The sequence below is a fragment of the Acromyrmex echinatior genome, chromosome 5 (genome assembly GCF_024713525.1).
Source record: "Acromyrmex echinatior isolate Ae372 chromosome 5, ASM2471352v2, whole genome shotgun sequence".
Classification (NCBI taxonomy): domain Eukaryota; kingdom Metazoa; phylum Arthropoda; class Insecta; order Hymenoptera; family Formicidae; genus Acromyrmex; species Acromyrmex echinatior.
In genome coordinates, this window is record NC_141856.1 from 485,105 (window position 1) to 512,954 (window position 27,850).

Genomic DNA, 27,850 nt, shown 5'->3' on the forward strand with positions numbered 1-27,850 from the left:
TGGTTCCAGTGAGCGAATTCCAGCGAGAAAAGCGTATCGTCATAGATTAGATGAGAACATTTTAACTCATATTACAGATTAGAATTTATCTTGGAAGTTAGTGATAATGAAAGTATTAGTTTCCTTGATGTGATTGATGGTGGAAGAATTAAATTTGATTTGTACAAAAAACCCACAAACTTAGGGAGATATTTAAAATTTCATTCAAACCATCCGTTAATTACGATTATTTAAAAAATGTAATTAACAGATAGTTTGAATGTTTGATAGTTAAAATGTTAATTACAAGTTCTTAAAAAGAACTTTTTTTTGTCACATCCTGATTTTCAGAAAAATCTTATTATATCTATAATACATTAATGATTAACACTTTGCTTGAAAATTATCCATTGTGAATTCATATTTTCTACGATCAACAATCGCATTAACATCAATGCATATACTGAAAAAAGCTTTTTAAATGAATTAGAAAAAACAGTTAATAAAAATATTTTACCGTTCCTTATTTGAAAAATATTTCTGATAAATTTACAATTCTATTTAATAAATATAAAATGAGTGTGGCTTTCGAATCTATTAATTCTCTAAATAATTTTATAAAAACTGGCAAAAAAATAACATTGAATTAATATTATGTTGTGAAGTGGTATATATAAAATAAGCTATCAAGACTGTGAAGCTTATGTTGATCAGACAAAACAAATATTAAAAACGAGGATCAAAGAGCATTTCGGATATTAAAAAACAGATAACTGAGTATCGGTAATTTTTGAACATACAATAGAATAAATGAAAATTATAAACTCAAACGATGTGAGCGTTCTAGATATAAACCCCTCTTGTTATAAAAGATTAGTAATATATATATAATATATATATATATATATATATATATATATATACATATATATATATATATATTTGCTAATATATATTTGCGGGCTCAATAAGCAAAGTGATACTAACCGTTTACCGAGTAATCATCTTCCAATAATTAATAAATTTCTCCCTCTATAACATTTAATATACTCCTTTTTAATATACTCTATAACATTTAATATACTCCTTTAATATATTCCTAATATGGCTCCTACTTACAGATACTTTTCCACTTGCTTTTTAACTGAGATTCGGTAGACTATTATTTTCACATAATCAAATTCTTAAGAAATTTTCCATTAAAAAATCGGCATTTTTGACTAAGAAATTAATGAACATTTAATAACTATGGTCAATACAGGTGCAAAATTTGCATTTATTAATTTATACAAATTAATTTTAACTTTTAATAATAGTAACACACATGTATATAGTTAAAAGAATAATATTTTTCAAATAAATCATTCCATTTCTTCTACATTCTTTTACTACAAAACAAATTATAGGATTTACTACTTTCGTATGCATATTGCTAAACAATCATGACAGTATTTGTGATTTGATTTCTACTATTAAACATAACATCTGTATTTGATTTCTACTATTAAACATAACATCTGTATTTACTTCTTTAAATTTTAATTAATTAATTGCATCGTAATCATTATGAAATAATTTCAGTCTGGAGTTAATTTTAACAATCAATGAATCCTATATAAGCTGTGGCGACTTGACACTAGATGTCCAACGGGACTCGCTTGGATTCTCGTGAGCACTGCAGCCACACGAATTCCGTTTAAATAGGACCTCGATCTAAAACTCTCCCAGGCATCTAAGGCAAGTTCCCATCGCCTTACTGATCCGGTAGTGGAGGATCGAGATAAAACGTATCAGAGTAAACCAAAATGATCCCGACGTGAACACGCATCTCTTCTAACCTAACCTTTTCACGTACACTATAGCTGTGGTGAATAACACTGAGTAGTACCGAGCAGAGCACCTGAGTAAATAACAAATGACAACGAACGTTACTAAGCTACTCTGACCGCACCACGTTCGTTCCTGATCTTTATCATTCCGACGCAATCCGTTGGATCGTGCATTCATTGGGGTGGAGTGGTGCTGTGGCGACCATATGTCTAACGGGACTCATTTGGATTCTCGTGAGTACTACACACGAATTCTGTTTAAATAGAACCTTGATTTAAAATTCCCCCAGACATCTAACAAGGGAAGGTTCACAACTGTCCAGAACCGATTTGATTCTCATGAGATATGTTATTAAACACGAAAATCTAAGAGACACGTATTTTTTTATACGTGCTAACTCATTAAGGGGTGAAACACTCCTAAAAAAAAAAACGGTATTTTTCTTTCAAGGCGAATATCGTCAGAAGTATAAAAGATAGGAAAAAATTTTTTAAAAAGTTGTACGATTTCAAGAGTACTTTAAAGTTATAGATAAAAAAAAATTTTATTTATTTTTTGTTTAACAAAATATCCCCATCACCCATAATTTTCTTAAATTTTCAAATTTTATTTTTACTAAATTAAAGATTACTTTTTTATGAATTCAACCAATTTGTTGTAATAAAATACCAAGTTGTAATAAAATTATATTACAACATATCATTTTCAAGAATTAATTATTAACGCTTTCGTATATACGTAATGCTCATATGCGTAAGTAATTGTCGTCGGAATAGTAAAATATATGAAAACTTGAAAAGATGTCTTAAGTAAAATTCGTTTTATTGTTTATATTACTGTTTTCTACATGCTTTATTATATATGTATGTAAATTTTATATCCAATATATATACAATATATATATGTATGTATATATATTTTAGATTTTCTAAATATATTATTTTAAGATATATATATATATATATATATATATATATATATATATATATATATATATACATATTAATCCTGTTATTATTTCTTTAATATTTATGCCTAAATTCTAAATAAAATTGTAAGATTCGTAACATATTCTCGTAAGAATTTTGAAGTATTTATACCTTTATACGATTTACAGATGGCTTTCTAGCCATAAGATTTACAAGAAATCGTAAATATTTACGAATAATCTTACGTTTTATGATACGCATAAAATTAAAGATTACTGGTTATAAGTTCTTACGAGTTTTACGAGAATAAGTTATGAGTCTTACGATTCTGCTTAGAATTGATCTATTAATTTCTTCTATGAATAAAAATTAAAAATAATTTTATTTCCAAATCCATTCTTTTATAATAAAATTATTGTATAAGATTGAATCTTTAAAAAATTTTTTTTTAAATTGTTGCATTTAAAAACATTGAATTGTTAGAAAATATATATTTAATAACTGTATTTAAAATATATATATATATATATATAAAATATATATATTATATATATATATATATATATATATATAAAGTATATTTAAGTGTTAGAAAATCTCACGTCTGAATCGTCATGTGTAATAAGATATAAGAAATAACCTTCTAAATCACGTATCACGTATCAGAGTCGATATATTTTTCAAAGAAAAGATAAGTTTCTTGGAATAGATGATAGGAATAACTGTGAACATTTTATTTACTTGTAATAATTTAACGTATTTAATAATAAAATTGTTGCATTTAAAAATACATTGAATTGTTAGAAAATATATATTTAATAACTGTATTCAATATATATATAATATATATATATTAGGAGTACAAATAAGTTCGTGCGGTTTTGAAAGAGATGGCGTAACTACTGTTTCATTCCACCGTTCCGTATTTCTAAGTATGCGTTGGATAGCTGTCATTAGTAGGTATTAAGTTCAGTATGTGTCATTTGTTCGAATTGTAAACAACAATATTTTTACTTCGTCAAATATGTCGAACTTTGTACCAAATAAAGTGTTTTTGCGGAGAGTTTTACTGCATTACTTCAATATGAAGAAAAGTGCTGCCGAAAGTCATCGTATTTTAGTGGAAGTTTATGGTGACCATGCTCTATCTGAGCGAACGTGTCAGAAGTGGTTTGCACGGTTTAAGAGTGGTGACTTTGACTTGAAAGACCAAGAGCGTGCATGGATCGCATCAAAACCCACATCGTTTTTCCGAGATGGTATCCGCAAATTGCCCGAAAGATGGGAGAAAGTAGTGGCCAGCGATGGACAATACTTTGAATGATTACATTGTAACCGGTTTTTCACAATAAAGCCCCAAATTTCGAGAAAAAACCGCACGAACTTATTTGTACCCCTAATATATATATATATATATATATATATATATATATATATATATATAAAGTATATTTAAGTTGTTAGAAAATCTCGCGTTTGAATCGTTATGTGTAATAAGATCTAAGAAATAACCTTCTAAATCACGTATCACGTATCAGAATCGATATATTTTTCAAAGAAAAGATAAGTTTCTTGGAATAGATGATAGGAATAGATGATAGGAATAATTGTGAACATCTTATTTACTTGTAATAATTTCTAAACTATTTAATAATAAAATTGTTGCATTTAAAAATACATTGAATTGTTAGAAAATATATATTTAATAACTGTATTTAATATGTATATAAAGTATATTTAAGTTGTTAGAAAATCTCTCGTTTGAATCGTCTTGTGTAATAAGATATAAGAAATAACTTTCTAAATCACGTATCACGTATCAGAGTCGACATATTTTTCAATGAAAAGATAAATTTCTTGCAATAGATGATACATTACATAGATGTATTTTCCAAACAATGATTCTAATAGTGTTCTTCTTATCGATTCATGGACTGGACATTGTCTTAATATTATTTTAGATTTAATATCTGCAGGAAAACATATTACTACTATAATTATACCAAAAGGGACTACAGGAAAAATGTAACCATTAATTGTTTACGGATTTAGAATTTGGAAAAATTTTGCTAAAAAATTTTCAGATATTGCTTTACTATTGGAAAGTAATAAATTTACATGAAAGAAATAATAAAATTACAATCTCTGATATATAATCAATTGTTATCTTCGATATTACAACTTATTTAAATATTCGTGGTTTATAAGTGATTATACAAACAAAAGACCACAGAAGAATTTGAAAATCTAGTACTATAGAATTTAGTTTCAACAAAAGTTCAACGTGTGATATCGAAGATTGCAGTAATATAGTTGTAGTAAGATGTTCCCTCTCTCATGGTGCAAGAAGTCATTATGTTTAAAACATTTTTTCATCGAGTATCATTATTGATGAATATAATGAACCGGTCACCTAATGAATATAATGAGTAAACGATACAGAGTAAAATATAAATTTATTATATATAAACATTTAAAAATTATTTCATTATTATAAGTATGTTTAGAAATTATTACATATTTGACAAGTAAATAAGATGTTTACAGTTATTCCTATCATTTATTCCGAGAAACTTATCTTTTCTTTGAAAAATATATTACGACTCTGATACGTGATACATGATTGAGAAGACGTGATGATTTAGAAGATTATTTCTTATATCTCATTACACATGACGATTCAGACGCAAGATTTTCTAACAACTTAAATATACTTTATATACATGTATTAAATACAGTTATTAAACTATAGAAATCAAAGCTTTAAACGGTCTAGCTTAAATGGATTTTAAATGCTTGTATGATTCTTGTGTGAATTTATATACTACGTATATAGTTCTTAGAAACGCGCGCCGATTTTTCGGTCTTGAAACGCTAACTCCACTAAACTATCGCAGTAATATCACGAATTAAATTGACTAGCAATTTATCAAATTTTTGATGCTTATTCGCATCTTCAAAACGATCTTAATAATGTTGAATGACATATTAAAATCTGTAATAATTAATTCTTATTGCGAAAAATATTACCTCGACCGGGAGTTGAACCCGAATCTTTTGCATTCCGTGCGAAAATTTCATCGAAATACTCGATACATTTGATTGTGCTATTAGATAAAATACATATTTTATAATTCGAAATATTTGCCTTTCACTTTTACAATCAAATTAAATCAGTGTACAATGGCTTTATGCACTAGTCTGTCCAATTAAATTCGCCATCAGAAATAAATGTATACTAGTATGCACGGTTTCTGACAGGTTAAAATTTATTATTTCTATATTGCCTGTGCTTTTTACTGTGTTCAAAGCCGACCTGGAGACTCTAGGGACTCTGGGGGGGTCTGTTCCGAAACGTTTCTAGGTTTGTTTACGTTGTATGTTCCAATATGCTCCTACCTGTTCTTACCATATATAGTTCCTACTCATTCCAACGCGTTTATTGGAGTGAGTAGGAGCTGTGGTCCTACTCATCTTTCGTTTCTAGTTGTATTTCTTGAGCAGCGCTACTGTTATATTGGGTATGCGGTTTTTTGTCACTAGATGTGTGTTGATGGTCATATATCTAGTGACAAAGTACCGCGGATACTTTTTAGATGACCCAATATTTGGGTAATTATTGGGTCCATCTGTTAAAATAGATATTTTTAAAAATGAACTCCTCCACTCAAAAGTATTTCTAATTGCAAAAATCTCGATCTTCATTTCTTAATATGAAATGGGAATTTGAACAAATAGGAAAATGGATTCGAGCTATGAATTATTTGGAGTAAGTAATTATTTTTAATATCATATTAAAATTAATTCGAATATAGATCTATAGTATTCAGTATTTTTGTTTTAACAAAATACTTTTATTTATTTCTGAAAGGATAGCAAGCCATGAATATCGAATAAAAATTCAAGAATATGCAGTGCTTATTTCATTGGTGGAGAAAAGTCTGAGACTTTTCAAGAAATCCCCGAGAAATCCAGCTTATTTACCATTATTTATTTTTTCGGACAGAGATAAAAAAAGTATCTGAGATCCGTATGAAACGATTTGTACGAACAAGAAACCGGAGTAAACAAGCAAGTTATCTGGCCTTAAATAATTTTAATAATGCTACAAACGCGCGCGTAGATGAATTTACCCCAAGTACTCGAGAAATTGCTATTCGGACAGATCTTCCAGAGGCTTTGGAGATAAAAGACTCAAGTATTCTGTTCTGTTACAATATGGACACAGAAGTATCTACACAAACCAACATCACTATTAAAAAAACGGAAAAGGCGCGATCAATTATGTGTTATGTAATAATATTGAAACAATTAGAAATGAGAAGCACAGCTTCTGGTATAGATTTAACAATACCAGATGGATTCAATGAATTTATTGACATTAAAACTTTTAGTTTTAGAGCAACTTGGAGGTGTATCTTTGGCTCTATTTTCTGTTCTTTTAGAATTTATTAAATATGATAATTGTGAATAATCTAGTTATTTAAAAAAAGAATAATAAATCGAATAATAAATCGATTTGAGTAATAAATCGATGCAATTGAATCAGTCTTCATAACTTACTAATGTTATCTGTTAATTTCAGCGTGTAATTATCCATAAACAGCGAATAATATTGAGTATTAAGTCGTAACGTCCGGTTATAATGAGAAATTCAAATCGCACTTTTTTTTGTTCGCTATCTGTGAAAAAATAATTTCCATTACATGTTTTTAAAGAGAATGATTACAAATATCATCTAGTAATATTTTTAAAATCACACATTAGATATTTATGTGATAATAGTAACTCATAGTATGCACGGAAATTCAATCACAAACAAGATTGAATGAGCCTACTAACATATATAATAACATATATAATAAAGTACATAAAGAGTTCCATTATTTATATTCATTCAAATATTACATGCTCCGAGATGAAACCTGTATATTGTAAAAACCTTATTTAACTAAATATTTATTCAATTAATCATTAAAATTAAACATTATTGATTTAATTTACAAGTTTATTTATTTTTTAATGAGATCAAAATAGAAATTATTTTCTTCACCTGCAACTGCATATTGCGTATAATGTGCGTCACATGCAAATATTATATAATTATTTATTACGTATTAAAAATATTTTCATTATCTTGATGCATGCGGAAAATGTTTATATATAATGTGTTATATTACATTATATTTATTTACATTTATATTTTTGTATCAAGTCAAAGCACTATTCAAATATTTAAAAATATCGTTACCGCACGTAACATTTATATATTTTAGCAATAAAGAAAATAACTGAATTTAAAAAAATCGTTTAAAAAAAGGAATTTTTCATAATGATAAAAAAAAAAAATTGTACATCCCTGCTCCCCACTTTCTCTTCTCTCTACTTTATTTTCTCGCTCTTATGTTTCCCTTCTTTTCTAGTTTACCACTTCAACCTTCTTATCTTAACATACGGATTTTATATTGTATCTGAGCACCTTAGAGTAATGACTATATTTTCAATCTCACCGCATTGCCTAAGAATAGACAACGTTTATATTATAATGACACATAACTAAAAGATATTTATTCTCACTTGATTTAGCTGTTACTAAATTAAAGATATATAATTTATGACTGTTCATCACACAATTACAATTCGTTTTAATATACATTTCTCATAATATTAGATTTTTTACTTTTTTGTATTCCTTGCTTCTTAGTTTGTATTTCTCTTATTAGATTCTATTATTTATTCCGATTACAATTTTATATTATATTTGTATTTTTTAACACAGAAACATGTTACGGTTTGTCTATAATCTACATATACAATCCAGAGGAATACAGGGTTGGCCATATTCGACGGAAAGATGTTTTTTTTTTCAATCATGGGAAATGTCGTTACTCGATCTAACATCTCTGTCAAAAGTTACAGTGTTGCCAGATCTTTCCGTCGAATATGGCCAACCCTGTACATGGTTATCGATTACAACATTCCTGTAACATTTATTTTACATTGAGCGAGATTGATTAATACTGCGATCGAGATCGAATTTTAATTTTTATATGTCTTAGCTATGTAATATTTCCACCGTTTTTGTTTACACTGATAATAATCCAACAGGGATCGAAACGTTTATATTTGTTTTGTTTGTTACCGGCAAATTAAAGTTTATATTTTAATTAGATGACATGTTTATTTATTAACGGTTTAAGAATTTTTATTTTATAACACTTAATCTTAGCCATTTATCTTTATGTTTTTTTTAATTTATTGAGCCTTATTACTATTATAGATAAATAAAAAAATCTTTTGATTTTTCATAAAGAAATTAATAATCTTGGTTAAATGTGTATGCACATACTTTTTACGTCTTAATTTTAAAAACGTATAAATCAATCACATTATTAAAAAAAATGTTTTACATTAAAACATTTATTGTATATTTATTCCACATTATCCAAATAGCAACCTTAAGCATGATAAATCGCATTTAATATATTTTCGATATAAATTGTTGCGTTTGTAGATAGGTACTCTCTGATGTGTGTATTATTTCGACTAAATTATTTCGTACATGCACATACATAGTATTTTAGAGTTTGCAAATTCTAAAGAAATTAATATCAAAATAGTTTTCGAACTTTTTCGCTCAGTGTCGCGTTTATTAAATTCATACATTTAAAAATTGTCATACAATTTATCGAAGTAAATTATTGTTATTGCAAATTTTTCTATGTCTTTACGCAGATATCAGTATGTTCTCGATATACTGAAGCATAATGCTGATTCTACAATGAGTCAATAATGAATCGATAATCCTAAGTCTTATCAGTGAAATTGACCAATAGCCAACTTGTATGACTAACGCTGATTGGCTAACTTCACCGATTAAGCTAAGACTTTCGACTACAGACTCATTCTAGAATTAGTATAAAAGTTATCGTTACTGTTTGTCTGTCAATGTCATGTATGCAGATGCCTAAAATACCTGAAATTATAAAATATCCGAAAATGCTGCGTGTGTGCGTATGTATGTGTGTGTGTATGTGTGTATATTGCTCGAGTCATAATAATAATTTCCTCAGAAGAAAAGAAATCGCAATAATTGCACTTTAATTACAGAGTCGAGAATTTCTTTACAGGATATTTCCATTTGACGCAGTGTCGGATTCCGCGAACCGTTTTATTTTTCCGCTTACCGAGATCAGTCTTTTAGGTTAGGTAGGATACGTTGTATGATATCTACGCTCTGTTTAGCCAGTCGAGTTGCAACTTTCAAGGCAGCGAGTCGGTGCCAGTGGTGACCGTCGCGAGATACAAACACACGTCCCGCGAGACACGAAATGTTGAGACTTGTCGTACGAGTGATGCGACCTATCGAAACATGTAATTTCATAACAACGCGCAATCAGCTGCAAAAATGTGCTTTGCACCATAGTGAAATGTCAAGGACATGGCAACGAAAAATGGTTTATTCATGGCGCGATAGGACTGATCGAAATTAATCCGAGAGAAACGCAAGGTACAAATTGCCAAATCGAAATCCTTTCATATGAAACCAGTTAAATTCCACGTAAATGCGAATTCGACCGCGAATTATAACAGCGACGCGATTATGCAACGTGACGGCTCGACAACCTTCGGCGCTCCGCTCATTTAACCGCTTTCCGATTATCATTAGTCACATTGCTCCGAGAATCGATGTTATTGCGAAAAATACTTACGAAAATACTTAATGTTACTTATTGGTTTATTACATGTGTGCCGAACTTGTACCAAATGATGGTGTAATCTATCAATGTTAACGTCGGCACTTAAATATTGACGTACTGCGGAAACCGTGACCTCAAATTACCAGTATGGAACTGCTGCATACATGACGTAATGTCTATGAAAAAATGTTGACGATATTAGTCACGCCATTAAATTGAAACTCAATCGATCAAATATAATCACGACTAAAGTCAATGAAAATTTAATATTGTCCGTGAATTCTGGGAGAGTGAAGAAATGTGTTCTGCGTAAAATGTTTTCTTGACGGAATTTACTTCATGATTAAATCAATATGCCAAAGTACGAATGTTGTTCATTTGAAAAATTTCATTGGCGCACTATTTTATGGCGTAGAATAATTTAAAAATAAACTTGATAATTGCGATAAAATTATTGAAACAGGAAAATTGTATTTTCGTTCTCGAGAATACAATGTGTAATCACGCATGTAATTAATACTAATAAAAAATTAAATAAAATATATAATGTGTACATATATGTGTGTATTGTTGTTACGGCATTTATAATATTTGCGCACAATTGTTCTAATTTACTTGTAATTACAATAAATTAAAGTGAGATTTGTTCAATTTTAATTATGCGACTGACAAATAATTTTGTTTACGCTTTTAACAAATAAGCAGGGTATAGCGTAAAATTAATCATTAACTATTTAATTCTCTGCGTTCATCATTCTAACCACCTTCCGGCTTGGTGCAGTCCTCATTATTGTCAATTAGGATTAAACGGTTCAGTTGTGTATTTACCTACAATATTAATTCACTTACTGCGTATTAAATATTGTAAATGATCGATACATGTCCGTATAATAAATAAATAATAGTGAATTTTACATAAAATAAATATCTATCGCATATAAAAACAGAAATAATGAAAGACAAAATAACAATTAAAAAAATAATAATTTTAAAAAATAATTAATCTTGACATTAAGAAGTTTACAGAAAGAGTAATTTTGTTGGACCATCAAAATAATTATATAAGCAACTCAAGTATGATGAACAATGCTGTAAAAAAATTTTACATTCTATAAGCAAATAGTTTGAATGTTTTATATAATGCAACAAAATTTATTTTCGGATCTTATCTATAGCTGAATTTTTAGATACTTTAGTGAAATCATTCTCTCTCTGTATCGTCACTTTTATGTATTTAATAATTTATCAATTCATTTATTCATGCCTAGCTTTTCGTCACTCATAATTCACTGCGTATTAATCAATTAATCCATTAACTATCTTGCCTATCTTAAATGTTCACTTAAAACGCTACGTACTACATGCAACGCAACTGCGATGAGAGATTAAAGCACACTCTACACTGCAAGTAGAGAAAAAGACCATTCATGTTGGATATAAGAGAGCAATTTTTAATCAAACGAAACCTCGTGTTCACGTTCCCCCACCGTCCTGATACCCGCCTACAGACAAAGTGAGCGGAAGTGAACATATACCCCAAAAGAACATCAAACGTTTACGATCTTTTGAAAGAACTCGATTATTCATCCATGAAAATTTCTCCTGTTTCATCGAGCGCTTTCATCCCAAGAGTCGTGGCGAATTAATCGCCCGTCCTCTCGCACTAGTTGCATCTGATATCTCCTTGAAGCTTAGAATACTTCCAACATTTTGCTTTTATTCTATCGCCTGCTTTCTACTTGTCAAATTATGTATGTATGTATGTACGATATTGAATTACGTGTTTACAATACTTTAATTCTGTATTTTAATTCTAATCAGTGTAACTGTTCTTATCCCGTTAATAATCAAGACATTTATTTTTATACATTTTTCCATTTGTCTTATCATTTCCATTTATCTTCACCGACGAAACAAAAAAAAAGATAATTTATCATAAATCTTATCACAAATTTATTATATTTTGAATCAATACAAATACGTTGTAATTTTGTTTTTTTTTATACAGATCTCGTAAATTTGAAGAAGAATTCTCTTGGACTCTGATGCATCGTAGCCTCGATCATAGCACAAATACTAATTGGAGATAAGTGTGAGCTGATTCTTCCATACGCATGAAATGCAGATAAGTGTAAGCTGATCCTCCCACACGCACGAAATGTAATCTATTATAAAACGTATGAAGCGTTTCTTCTAAAACTGCAATACATTGAAGAATCTGCTACATATTCCTACAAAGAAAACTCTTATTTTGTTAAATACATGATATCTCGGCGTAAGACACATAATCGAGCATTTTGATCATTAAATGAATAGAAGTTTGGAAACGGCATCAAATAGTAAAGTAATTATCTTGTTTATATCGCCCTTATTTACTATATATATTATAAATATTAAAATCAAATAATTCTAACAAATCTACTGAATTTATCAGGCAATCTGCAGATTTTGTAATGAAATACCGCAATTTTACATGAACTTTACATAGAATGAGATAAGCCAATCTCACATATGTACAAATCGATATATGTAGAAATCGATGCCGATGGAAACTTAAAACTATTGAACTGATTCGCTTTACGAATGACGATCTTCCTTTCTTTCTTTTGTCTCCTAATTACCAAGCAATGTACAACCGTACGTGATTATCACATACATATATACATACAGATATACGTGCCTTATTTCGACAACGTGAGTAATACATTTTTCCGAGACCATAGCCGACACTTAAAAAAGTTGTAAAATAAAACAAGTTTTTCTTTTATAGCTCTTGTCTTCCGCATGAAGAACAAATTGTACTTATGACTTTATATTTATTTATCAAATCACATCCGCATTATCGCTACAAGGAATCTTTTCTGTGATTGAAATGTGCAGTTATTTTCCACGATCTTCACCACCGCCAATGTTCGAAGATCGTTCACACTAAACTCCTGTTATAGAATAGCAGCAGATATACTTAAAACAAACAATAGATATAAAAAAAAGTCTTGTTAAAGGCCACTGTGCATACAAGGTTTAATAAATTATGCAATATTTTTTTCAATAACTACGTATGGCATGACTTAAAAATTTATTCTGGCAAGAGACAGTCTATTTAATAGTGCGGTGATATTATTTAATTTTATAAGAAATGTGGACAGCATATCTTCATAAGAATATTGCTAAAACAATGAAGAAGAAATCATATCTTTTCATCGGTCTAATTGTAGTAATGATCTTGATAACCTGTCTCTATTATTCAGCCACTTATGACGATTTTCAAATTCACAATATATATCTGAAAATGATTCGTGAAGAGGATTATTTTGCAAATGAAACCGATAGGGCAAAAACATACAGAGAAAAAGGCATAAAGACTATTCTTTTGTGGAACACATTCTTTGGCAATAAGAACTTTTATTTAGGAGAAATAGAAGACATTTTCCGCGATTGTCCTTTTGATAAGTGCAAAATCATTAACGATCAGAACTATATGAATGCGGAAGATTATGACGCGATTCTTTTCCACGGTAACGAAATGAATAATGAAGTACCACAGAAGAGGAAGACGACGCAATTTTACGTCTTCGTTAATTTGGAAAGTCCAGCCAATCGAAAAGTGTATGAGAAATATCGGAGAAACTTTTTCAACCTCACAATGACATACCGTTTTGATAGTGACATACTCTGGACTTACATGATTGTAGAAGATGTAAAAAATGGCGAATTCGTCGCACCATCAAAGGATGTTAATTGGAGCGCTTTTCAAAATCATACAAGTAATATATTCTTTGAATGTATTATATATCTACTTTTTCTTTATTCAATGCGTTTTGTAATCAATGAAAATATTCAGATTAAATATCGTGTACATGTTATTCAATATATAGAATTTTTTTCACCCTTTGTGTTGTAAAATCGCACAGTTTTAAAGAAAATTGACGGCCATGGGATCTCCGATGGAATCAGTTTTACCGATTAAATGCAATTTACATACGCGATTTTACAATTTATAAAAACATCACTATATTATTAATGTAGTAGATACGCGCACACTTATACAATTTGTCAAAAGAGAGATCTTTTAAATTTCTTTTAGATTTCTAAACTTAACAATTTACTTATTTATTTAGTTTATATCTGACTCTATCTTTATTTTGCGCATATGATCTTCATAATCTGCTTAACATAAAGAAAACATTTAGTAAATTACAGCCGGTATTCATAATCCTTTCTTATTTCAACATCGTCTTAAATAACGCCTTAAGATGCTAATACGCCCTCTGGTTTGTGACATTTTGAGATTGTACTTAAAACGGTCTTAAATATAAGATCCGACTATGAATATACCGGCCAGACAGTTTTGGTCGCTATATATTTGAGATAAAAATTGTTCAGAAATTACAAATTTTTACCCTAATATGGCAATCAAAACTGTCAATTCATTGAAGCATTTATTTAATAGACAAGTTACGCAAGTTTTATGCGTGAAATAAAGATAGAGCCAGATGTAAAATAAATAAATGATTATTGATGAATTGTTAAAATTAAGTTTGGAAACTTAATTTAAAAGATTATCTCTTTTGACAAATTGTATATCTGTATGGGTGCGATGTCGATGTAATAGTGTATTACAGTAATGTATTAATGTAGTAGTATGTAGTAATGCATCTTGTAAATCGTATATAAGTCGCATTTAAGAGGATGCTGGAGTGATTGTCGAGACATTGTAGACCGATATAAATCTTCGAATTTATTGAACGAAATAAAAAATTCTTCTACTGGATTCAAGTAGACACAAAATTGGGAGATGCTGCAATGGACTTTATAAAATCAAAAAGGAAGTTAAAAACTTGGTAAAACTGCAGAAAAGGGGAATAATCACCGATGACCTTGATCTTGACATATGTTGTCAAGATCATGACTCTGAGTAATCTCCAACAAGTTTTAGTCATCGCTCCTTAGTCATTAAAAAGTTATTAACAAAAAAGTTTGAGAAAATAACGTTTTATTTCTGCACGTGAAGCGACTCTCATTCTACTTCCCCCCTGCTTAGGGTGCACGACTTTCACGCGAAGCGATTTTCGAAGTCATGACCCTGAGTGATCTCAACAAGACTTAGAAAGTTGCTTCATGTGGAAGTCATGCGCCCTCCAGCAGGGGGAGAGGTGGGGTTAGGAGTTACTTTAGCGTGGAAGTTGTGCACTCGCAAGCGGGGGAAGGGGAGGTGAAGTGGGAATCGCTTCACATGGAAGTCGTGCGTCCCCAAGCAATGGGGAGGCGGGATAGGAGTCGCTTCGCGTGGAAGTCGTGCGCCTCCAAGCAGGGGGGGAGGGAGGTAGGATGAAAGTTGTTTTGCGTGAAAAGTCATTATGTAAGCAAGGAAGAGTATAGAATAGTTTTAATATAACAGAAATAAAACGTTATTTTTTCAAATTTTTTTTTGTTAATTTTTCAATGAATAAGCGACGGTTAAAATTTGTTGGAGGTTGCTCAAAGTCACACATATATCAAGGTCAAGATCGTCGGCGGTTTTATCAAAAACTTATATTTTTTTTATAGAACGTCACCTAACGTAAATATTTCTTTAATACAAAAATTTTAAAGATCAAAACGACAGTTCAGCATCTGGCGTTTTGTGTGCACAAACAATATTGAGTATAAGATTAAGAGCTTAAAAAGAAAGATTTATATCGATTTTTTAATTACGTGTATACGAATGTTGAGTCAAGACGGAATAATACAAGTAAAGCAGTAATTTTTCTTAAAAGTAGATGTTCCATCTTGCAAGAGATGGCGTTGCAATATGTTAGATAAAGACAGATGTATGCGTTTAAGTGAGACAGAACGATAATGTAAGAAATAAATCAAAGATGTCACTATTATCGACTTTTTAAATTTTGAATTTAAAAAATCTGTACTATCAACATCGATCAAATTCGACCGTTACTCCAGCATCATTGAAAAAACAACGATCCTGTCGAATATTGACAAAGGGATACGCCAGAATCTCTTCTTAAAATCACAAAATATAGAACTTTACAGCAAAATGACTACAGCTCTATTCTTTATTGATTGTTCTTTCATTACTTGTACATGTTTTTTATGCAAAATGTAATTAGTTTCTCTGTCATAAAACAAATAACTTATGTCTACAAACTACTATCTCAATAACAAATTCTCGAGCGGTCTACTCGTATCTTCTCACTAGAGCCTCCTATAATCAGAGTTTGTCGAAAACGGGCACAACTTCTAATTGATTTTCCAGTGATATTCTTCGGATAGCTTCGTACATTGTCGAAAAACAAGTGTAAAGAAAAAAAAAAGAGATAGATAACAACAAACAGATGATAACATAAACCTGTATCAAAGAAGTTAGAAATCGTTCCGAGATCTCGGATAAAGAGAAAATTAATAAATTACAATTGCACAATTTGGCTAATTGATCAATTCGGTCAATTTCTTCGAGTATTGTCTGTCACATATTTTAACATTTTTTTCGCATGCGTTCATATGCAATATCTATTATTTCTTTTTATCCGTCATTTTTGGTCCACATTCGCTAAACTCTGATTACACAGTGCACATAAAAAAAAATTGTTGGAGAGCGATTTCGAATCTGAAGATTGATTGTGATAGAAGAAGACGTCCAAAACAGTACATTGTGCTCGGTTTGGCTCTATCGGATCTGAGTTTTATTTAATTGAAATTTGAAGTTAGCCAATTTTTGACTATAAAAATTACCGAAAAATGTAAAAATGAAAGGGAAGAAAAGCTCGGAGCGGTTTCATCGTGTTCCCCTCGGAAAGTTTTACTAAGATATAATAGAGTCTATAAAAAATAATGACATGAACATTTAAAACAGTCGTTTTTTGAATCTGAAGGTTAATTGTAATAGACGTTCAAAAAATGCTTGAAATTGGACTGAAGAATATCATCCGATAACCATTGCTCTTATCCCGGCAGAAAGAATTCTGATTCCTCTGTGAGGAACGCTTCATATGAAACTCGGCATTGTAAAAAACTTCATCAAAGCGCTAGATCCTAATGGAAAAGCTTTTAAACATTTGACCGAAATTTTCAAAAGACTTAATTCAATGAAAATCAAGGAAGGTAGGAATCAGTGTGTAATTGTTTAATTGCCTTTCACATTGTACTAAGGATTGTTCCTTCCTTCAGGCATATGAATGGCCTTGATATTCGGCGATTGAAGAGAAACGAGGCATTTTAAGAGAAGCTTAGTACAAATGAGTTAATTGCGTGGTGATCAAAGATGTCATGGCGAACGTGCTGAAAAAATATTGAGCGAATGTCTACGAATTGGTTGACGCTATAAAAGCTTTCGAATGCATTGGTGTCCACATGTTGTTGAAAATTTATATTTTGCATAATCACATTGAATATTTTCTGCATCAAGTGCTAACCGAATCGTATGAACAAAGTGAGTGCTTTCACCAAGTAACGTTGTCTTTAGAGCGCTACAAGGAAAAAACACTTGACGCCATGATCGCTGACTTGTACTGACTTTTGGATGAAAGTGACAGCAACACGTCTGCATAAACAAATCAATTTTTTTAAATATATTTCTTTTTCAACTTGTTTATCAATAAAACATTCATTGTCGCAAAATCGGTTTTAAGTCAATCAAGTCTCTCTCATTATTTTTTGTAAACGATATCTTAGTAAAACTTTCAAAGAAACGCAATAGAACCTCTTCAAGTCCTCTTTTCTCCTTATTTTTATATTTTTTGGTAATTTTTATAGCCAAAAAATTGGCTAACTTCAAATTTCAATTAAATGAAACTCAGACTCGATCGGGCTATATATACTGATCGGGCATACTGTTTTGGATGTGTTCTTCACAATCAACCTACAGATTCGAAATCGCGCTCCAACAATTTTTTTTTATCGCATTGTGTTATAGGATCTCTATTTCTCACTATATAAAGCTACCGCGAGAACTAATCAGTTCGCGAGAACTAATCAGTTTTTGCAGATGCAGGAGATGCGGAAGAAGTGTCATCTGCAATATTGGACACCATCAAGGCTAAAAGCAAGTCGGTATCTTGGATGGTAAGCAACTGCTATGCTAAAAGTGGCCGGCTGGAATATGTGAAGGAACTGTCAAAGCACATAGACGTTGATATTTATGGCAGATGTGGCAATTTGAACTGCTACGACAACTGTTTTAAAAATATAATCGAGGCTCGCTACTTCTTCTACCTGTCTTTCGAAAATTCCTTCTGCGACGATTACGTGACGGAGAAGCTGATGAATCCGCTCAGGTAATAACACAACTTCAGATAACGAGAAATCGTTATCCGTAACTAGCGCGTCAAGACAAAGACAATCCAATTAGTTATTGCGAGGTGTTTTTCTATGAACCATCATACGCATGATGATACGCGATCATACAAAAGGTGTAGTGGTATATATAGCTAAATGACTATAAATATGACTATAAATGACCGCTATACAAATTTTATATATAAGTCTTTAGTTCTTTACCGATTATTTAAATACATATTATTTTGCATAAACGAAGATATAAGATAATCAAACTCTGTATGGCCTACTTCAGTTTTGCGCGACTTAAAAAAGTTTTTTTACTGAGTCCAAAATTGAAAACTGATAGTCAGATTCAAAAAAGGAAATATTTCTGAGCATTAAAAAACTATAAGACATTCTCCAATATTTACATGGATACAATAAAAATTTTAAAAGAAAGTAGTATTTAGGTCATATTGAATACATGCATATATATATATTAAGGATGCATCGGATATTAGGAAAGTATCCGGTATCCGGTATTATCCGACACTTTTTTACTATTCGACTGGACAGTCGGATATAATTAGTATCCGGGAATAGTATTTCCGGCTGAAATTTAATTATCATTAAATTGTCAATTTTTTATTATACAAATGTTCCAGAAATAAGTATGCATATTCATGATGCTGTAATATCTTATACATTGTTGCAAAATTACAATCTTTTCCTCTATAGGATTTTTTTTAGAACACTCGGAATCCGGTTGGATATCCGGAAAATGTCGGATATCCGACTCGAAGAAATTGCCTTTTCGGATATCCGATCGGATACTGGATATTCAATTACATTCTGTCCGGAATCCGATATCCGGTATCCAGTAATTTTACAATCCGTTGTATCTATTATATATATATGTATATATTATATATATGTGTATATATATATATATATATATATATATATATATATAAAATACCAATTATATACATTTTTTTCGAAAAAAAATCTTAAAGAGTTGGAACAAAGAAATAAGACTCAATGTTATTTTTACAAGATTATAAGTCTATTGACATGTTTATTGATACGTAAGAATTAGGGATGCAACAGATCGTAAAATTATCAGATATCGGATATCGGATATCTGAAAAGAATGTAACATTAGATATCTAATATCCGGTCAAACATCCAGGAAGGCAATTTTTTGAGTCGGATATCCGACCGGATTCCGGAACAAAAAACTGAGTCTTAAAAAAAAACTGAGTAAAATAACAAAGAGAGTAAAAAAGATTGTAATAGAGATGATAACAGTAGAAAAAAAAAATTGAAATTTTGCAACAATATACTCGAATGTCTCGAAAATTTTTTGCCTCTTGTGTAGATAAAGCGGACTAAACTGAGTCAAAAAGATTGAGTCCTCTATCATTTTGCAATAATTTGCAATAATCGGATATTAATTACTAAAAATTGCTGAATATTAGTTTTCAATAATTTTTTACTTAAATATTATCAAAAAAATAGAAAAACAGCGAAAGTAAAAAAATTATTTAAGTTTTTTTTGAAAAGTTCTGAGAATTGTTTCAGAGTTTTTCAATATCATATTTTCTCATGTTGGTAAAAGTTTGCCAATAAGAAAATGCAGTACTAAAAAGTTGATAAAAAATTCTGAAAAAGTTAGAGTTTTATGAGAAGAAAGTAAATAATTGTTGTCTCTTGCAGTTTTTCTATAAAGTTGATAGTATTTGAGAAAAAAATTATTGAAGACTAAATATTCGGCAAATTTTTAGTAATTATTATCTTGTTAACTATTGCGAAAAGTGCAAAATGAAGAACTTTTCGACTCAGTTTAGTCCGCTCTATCTATACAAAAGCGCTTGGCAAAAAATTTCAGGACACTGTATATAAAATATGTTTTTTCGGATCAGTAATTGTTATAATATTGTATAATAACATAACAATTATGTATGATATATTAGAAACAAACTAGTAATAGTTAGTAATTTAAAAAATAATGGAGTATTTTCAATAATGGTCCAGATCTTTTTAAATAAACGAGAATATGAGTCATTTTTAACATATAGGTATATTATCAAAGAGTATTGTTTTTAATACATTTATGCCACATTATTAACTTTTTGATATACTTGTACATCAAAATGAATTTTTTCAGCTTTTAAGTTTTTTTTTAATTAGAATATCAATGAATGAACATTTGATTCAAATTCGATTTGTTTTCGAATCAAAAGAATTCCATTCGATTCGATTCAGCATAAAGGTTTTAAATTTGATTCGATTTGTTTTCACAGATTCGATTTGATTCGATTTGATTTGATTTTGCAAATGTTTGATTCGCACACCTCTACCATATGTTATAAAAATTGATTCAGAACGATAGCAGTTGTATCTAACTTGTAAAAATACCTATGATGAGCTCTATAAATAACAATGAAATTTTAAGAATTTAATCGTTTTAGATAACCAAGTCTATAGAAAACAGATCTTTTAAATGTTTGCTACACACTATGTCAACAAAATGACAACAGAATTAGATGTACATAATATTGTTGATAGACTGCTAGGAAAAACGTAACAGAATCTGTAAGCATCAGATAATGTCGGTAGGATCTCAGTTTCTGTCAACAATTTGCCTTTACATTATATCGACAGGCAATGTTAACAGAACACAAGCCTAATGCAGACGCAGTTGATGGCAGATGATGCCGTCATTTTCTGCTCAAACTTATTGACAGTCTATTAGAAGACTGCAGACATTTGGCTATCTGGGTTTTTATATATTTCTATCGGATTTTTTTATTTTAGATTAGGATATGTTAGTCCCATATTTTATGGTCCCACTTTACAAAGAATTTCCTCTTTTTAATTATAAACAAAAACGTAGTAATGAAAATACAAATCAAATATCGTATTGTCAATACAATAATATAAGCTACAATAATATAAATTACAGAAATTAATAACTATATCTTGGTTATACATAGAAAGCCATAACATTTATACATAAAATATCACGATTACAATATTCTTCCTTTTATTTTACCTTGACAATAATAGAATGAACAAACTGAACAGTAAAACTAATATAATCAGACTATATAAACAGTCTGCACGACTTACTATAAAATTGTATTGTTATCTATTGAGAGAGTTGAGAGAGAGAATTTATCGTGCAATTAAACAAACGACGAGTAGATATTAGGCTATAAGGTCCAGTTATCTTATGTAAAGAAATATAATTTTTTAAATTTTTACTGAATTTTTACTGAACTCTGTCGCTTTCTTTGAATTGTCATTAATTTTCAAGTTATCTTTTTCAAAGTGAGTATATTGCAGATGTTTTATCAGAAAAAAAGGTTATTAACATTTGATCGATATTTTCCAACAATCGTATTATTCATATGCAATCAAGTATAGAACCTATTCAAATTGTGTGCAGATTGACTGCTGCGTTACGCATTGACGTTTAATGTAAATGCAATGAGCATAAAGTTGACATCAAAATTCCATGATTGTCTGGAATTGAAATATTATCGGCGGTGATAGAATCGATACAGCAACGCGTCAGTAAGTGAATCGAATTTATTGCTATTTGCGGATTGTGCGAAGTACAAATGGTAACGATACGAGCGGTGTTTCTTTTCCGTTTTTGTTCACACGAGCTCGACAAAGCACAATGTGGACAACATTTTGGTAATCGTTAAATATGTTCGTTTATCATTCGATATTATCATCAATTTTACGGGCATACACCCAATATCTGATGACAAATATATTTTGATACAGGCTACACATTAAAAGACATCTGTTATTGTCATTTACATGTATAACCAAAGGTACAGGTGTGCGTACATATTGTATATGATATATTTAATCGAAGCCAAAAAATTACATATTATCATTAAAAGGATCCTAAAGTCATCTGCATTATCAAATAAACCGATATAATTTTTGTATAACAATTAATACTTCTTTCCTTTTTTATAGATTCGAAAATCCTTTTGCACGATTTTAAAGTATATGCATTAATATGTGTCTGTAAAGTGGAGTTTATGTCGAGAACGTCAAAAAATTTCAAAATTGAAATCTTCTTTAGTCCATTTCTTAATCCAAAATGAGAGCTATCACATCGTGACTCTACATTCGATATGTTATTGTCGATTAGTCGATTATTGATAAGTTATTGATAATTTCAAATCTATGTATTTGTACATTTTTTAATTTAACTTCACTTGATTTGTCACTAATGTTGAGAAAAATAATTTTAATACAGTTAGAAAAAGTTTGTGTTTATAACACATTTCACATATCTCAAACGATCCACTCAAATTTTTGTGTTAATTTAACGTAAAATGAGTACGTTAAAGAATAACACTCTGTACACATTACATATTTTTATTATAGTGAAAATAAGAATAGTTGTTATATAATAAACTAAAAATAGCTACGTAAAAAGTTAAATAATAATAACTAAATAATAACTAAACAATATTTATTTTTATTTGAAAAGTACGAACAATTTTTGTAGTTAACTTGAGTAGAACATTTGATTAACCTTATTTGAAAAACTAAAAAGATAAATTAAATTTTTCTTTCAAATTACTCTTAACTTTTATTCACTCAAAATAGTAAGTATATTCACATGCTTCGGCTGCAACCGAATTTTTCTATCTGAAAGAATTTGTCCAGCTTTTGAAGAAACTCTTTCACTGGAGACTAATATAACTAGCATATATAGGTATTGTAATATAATTTGGTTGAGATAATTTCTCATTCCTTTTATCATCCACCAAGTGTAAGTGGATTACATTTCCTATTATTTTGAATGTAAGTACATACAATCATTTTTTTTACAATGTAAAGAAGAATGGGGCATATAGTGGACATCTAAGAGAAAAATTAAATAAAATTGCCAATTATTTTTATCAATTAATCAATAAAATCTTTATTCAAAAGGTACTCCAGTTCTTTATCTTTAAACTACAGTAATTAACATTCATATATTATCAATACAAACTATAATTTTAAATAAAAAAACAAAACTTTTACCGTAGGGAATTATCTGCCATGTGAGGTAATATCGAACCAATTTCGTTTTTTGTTTAAAATTATAGTTTATGTTAATAATAAATGTTAATAATAAATATTAATAATAAATGTTAATAATAAATGTTAATTATTATAGTTTAAAGTTGATATCCCTTGAATAAAGACTTCTATAATTGATAAACAATCACCGACTCTATTTAACATTTCCCTTAGCTTCGCAATCTCCCCTACGTCAAAATCATCAAAAAATGTAATAGTATTTTGGTTCAGTGTAATAATGTTTATATAAAAATAATGATTAATAAAAATTCTTTATGGAATCTTTTTATTTGTAAATTACAATTTAATTTCCTAAAGATAAGCATATACTACAAAATAACAATGTTAATCTAAAGAAATACTGAATATTTATTATATAAATTTGATATAAAGAGTTTGTTGTATAGAGCCTAGTTTAGAATTCGAAGTTTTAATATTGATTTTAGCAATTAATATTGATTATTAAATAATGCAATTTTGTAATCTAATATTCTATCTTACTTTAACATTACAAAAAAGCAATGAAAAAGATTTAATTTATCATTATTAAATTGATTATCAATTTAATTTTTGATATTACTATTCTGATTTCAATTATGTGAGTTCATCAAGTAAATCAAATTAACAGACAAATTAAATTAAAAAATCTTATATTCGGTCAAAGCGGATCTTAATGCTAAGTTTCCGCATGAATTTATTTACGTTTGATTATGCAAATCGCGCGTTGAAAATTTTTTCTTGAAACATCATAAGCAGAACCATAGTTGTAATATTATTTATTAAATTGACAAATAATTTAATAATTTTTTATGCTGATGATTCACACGGAAGTATATATTGAAGCATCGTTAGCAACACTTCTAATCATGATAACATTTGCTTCAGATACAATCTGTACGAAATTATAGTAGTTCTTAGACTAATAGTTTGTACAAGAAACAATGTTCAGTTTTTAGAATTGAACTTAGATGTCTAATTAAAACGTTATTATTATACAAAAATTTATGTGTACGTGAGATATTGATGTAGTGATGTGTAATCAGTGATACGTAAATCGTCTATGTGTATTGTACTTACACTATAACTAATCGTCTTTGGGATCTCCTTAAATGCGAAAGCAATATTTTTTATTAATAATTTTTAATAAACATATATTTATCAAGTTTTCCTGAGGAAAAATATTTTCATATCATTTCATATCTTCAAAAATTTGTCATGTTTTGAATTTATGAAGATTTCTGAAAAAAAAATTTTTTATACTTTTTCAGATTCTATAAGAATTTTCTTTAGAAATTCTAGAATGAGAAATTCTATAATAAAAAATATAAAATATTTCAGAATTCATATATGAAGATTTTTAGAAAAAATTCGTAGACTTCTTTACTTTTGAAGTGTTCCAATTCGTAAAAAAAATTGAACAAATTTTTTAAAAGATTATGAAATTGTGTAGAAATTCTGAAAATTTTTAAAATTTCCTTAAGAAATATGAATTATTTAAAAATTCTAAAAATATTTCCACCAAGGTGGTTTTTCAGTTATTATTATTATTGTTTGTCACAATTATAATTTATTAACAATTTATTCATATCTCAGAAACAACATCTTTTCTTATAAATAAATAATTTTATTTTTTTTTATAATTGATGTGTGTAGACAGATATATGTTATTCAATATGGAAAGCTAATCGTATCTATATTATTTATTTTAATTTTACATGATTCATTGGTTTGTTTAATTACCGTATCTTTCTATACAGATTCCATAGGTCGAATAAGCGAAATTGTAAGAAAGTAATATCAACCAATAATGGGATCTTCTTATCGATATACTTACAGGCACAATGTCGTCCCGGTGGTTTATGGAGGCGCCAACTACAGTCGGTTCGTACCGCCGAATTCCTACGTGAATGCTTTAGACTTCGAGAGTCCGAAGGAGCTTGCCGCGTACTTGAAATATCTCTCTCAGGATCTACAGCGATATCAAAGCTTTCTACAATGGAAGAAATATTATCGAGTCAAAGGAGGGACAGAGCGGGCTGTTTGTACCCTTTGTGAGGTGCTGCATAAGCAGAAAAAGCCAAAACTGTATTCGGATATATCCGATTGGTATGCCAAAGATAAATGTACTATCCAAACGTTTTTGAAAAATAGCACCGATAAATACGCCACGAAACGTACAATAATGAATCACGAACAGAAACAAGGGTCGGATTATAAAGCTAAAACATAGAAGCGTTAATAATGTATTCAAATAAAATGTTTGAAAGGAAAATATCCTGGGATCAATTAAACTTAAACATTAATTGTAAATTGACGTGATTCTGGACATTAAAAAAAAAAAATATATATATATAAGGTATAAATAGTAATCACATTCTTTTTTCGTTACATTAGTTTCAACTTCTGTATTATTGATCAGAATCGTAACATAAATACTTTTCGAATCCATCTTGTTACTACTCAAATTGAATAGGACTTTGCGGAAATGTATCAGTGGTAGATCTGATTTATCTTAGTTTCAGAAACTCTGATTTGAATACATAGTTAAGCTTCTATACGTGATGATAAGATATCCTCATCTATTATCCTATTATGTATATTGAACGTTTCTAAGTCTTTAACAAGGTGAACGACGATGCAGCTTCGACGTTTGACTTATACATCACTGATAGGTCATTAGACTGAGGATATGTAGTACATCGATATATTCACTACTTGCTTGATTAGTCAAGATCAAAGCGGCTAAGCTCCATCGCCCTAGCACTACTATACTCCGAGAGTTCGAGGAAGACAGATATGTGATTTGCTGATTGCTTCACATCTGTAGAGGAAATCAGCTTTTGAAAATTATTATTAAAAATCTAACGGTAATATACTAGACTGAATAAATATAAAATATATATTTGTATAAAAGACTGACGTTAATTCTATCAAGAAATTATTTGCCAAGAAAAAATGTTTTCGCAGTATTTTATTCAATATTTCTTTAATATTACTTCTCCATGGTCAATATATACGTATAAATATAAGTTATATTTATAAAACTTATTTTTTGTCCTTCTTGGTGAAAAGTTAAATATTATAGCGAATTAAGATAATATAAAATGAGTTTATTTGTGAGCATTATTTAAACTCATTTAATTCTTATTTAATGTCTTAAAAAGACAAGTCCATCAAGGATATGAAATAGCGAAAATATGTGATGGGTCTATTTTTTATTCCTGCACTAGTTTGCACTAGAACATAATTTTAACGCAATATGATAATTTTTTTAGTTTAACTAAATATCAAATCAAACATATGTACATATACCTATTTTAAGTTCCAAAAGTGCACATTACAATTCAGTTATAAACAATAGACCTAATAAAAAGAGACTATTGTGTTCATAATTTATATTTACAATTAAAACCAAATATTCGTTAGTGTAATCAGTGATAGTCGTTATTACATTTATCAATAATAATTGCTAATACATTATTACAATTTTGTGTGAATGTGTGTGAGCGTACATGCACACTTGTAAAGCAAGACTTATTCGTACATTTTTTTGTGTATACTATAGCTTGTATATTTTTTCTTTTAGAGTTTCTTCAAATTTTCAATCAAGTGTTAATTTTATTAAAAATTTTAGTTGTATTAAAAATTATATGTGTTAAAAAGATAAGGAAGTTGAAACTATTGGATACATAGAAATGCTTTATTATGAATGTTTGTAGAAATAAACTCGTAATTAAAAAAAAAATAGAAAATATAAAAATTTTAATTTTGTATAACTTCTTGAGTTTATACTCTCGTAAAAGAGCTTTCATTTCACAAAAGTTTATAAATAAAATATATACTAAAATTAATTATTTGTAAATGTTTATTCATTAGGAACCCATCCCCCCCCGTCTTGTCTAATGATCTTCACCTTGACATATGTTGTCAAGGTCATAACCCTAAATGACCTCCAATTTTAGCTCGTTATTCGTTATTTAAAAAGTAAAAAGTTATTTAAGAAGAAAAATTTCAAAAAATAACGTCTTTTTTCTATTATATAGAACAAAATTCTCT

General features: G+C 29.2%; 2 protein-coding genes across 8 annotated transcripts in view; one reads left to right on the forward strand and one right to left on the reverse strand.

The window, feature by feature from the left end:
* LOC105152147 (lachesin) overlaps nt 1–27,850 on the reverse strand; it is a 554,769-nt gene that overhangs the window by 193,922 nt on the left and 332,997 nt on the right. Inside the window, exon 1 of one of the 5 annotated variants that reach the window (XM_087406663.1) lies at nt 9,926–10,008. The exons of the other annotated variants lie outside the window; for them this stretch is intronic. The gene's annotated coding sequence lies outside the window, so the exon portion shown is untranslated. Of the gene's footprint in view, nt 1–9,925; nt 10,009–27,850 lie in introns of those variants that run through there. 5 annotated transcript variants of the gene reach the window in all.
* Nucleotides 2,018–27,641, forward strand: FucTC (alpha-(1,3)-fucosyltransferase C). Of its 3 annotated transcripts, none has more exons than XM_011066246.2 (6): nt 2,018–2,042; nt 12,447–12,782; nt 12,873–13,132; nt 13,209–14,202; nt 18,411–18,708; nt 25,631–27,641. In XM_011066246.2, the coding sequence occupies exons 4-6, from the start codon at nt 13,575–13,577 to the stop codon at nt 26,022–26,024; spliced, it is 1,320 nt and encodes a 439-aa protein (XP_011064548.1). In that variant the 5' UTR covers nt 2,018–2,042; nt 12,447–12,782; nt 12,873–13,132; nt 13,209–13,574; the 3' UTR covers nt 26,025–27,641. The 3 variants fall into 3 exon arrangements, with proteins under 3 accessions (XP_011064548.1, XP_011064547.1, XP_011064551.1); XM_011066245.2 differs by lacking the exon at nt 2,018–2,042 and adding an exon at nt 8,073–10,248; XM_011066249.2 differs by lacking the exon at nt 2,018–2,042 and adding an exon at nt 8,107–10,248 and having other exon boundaries at nt 18,420–18,708.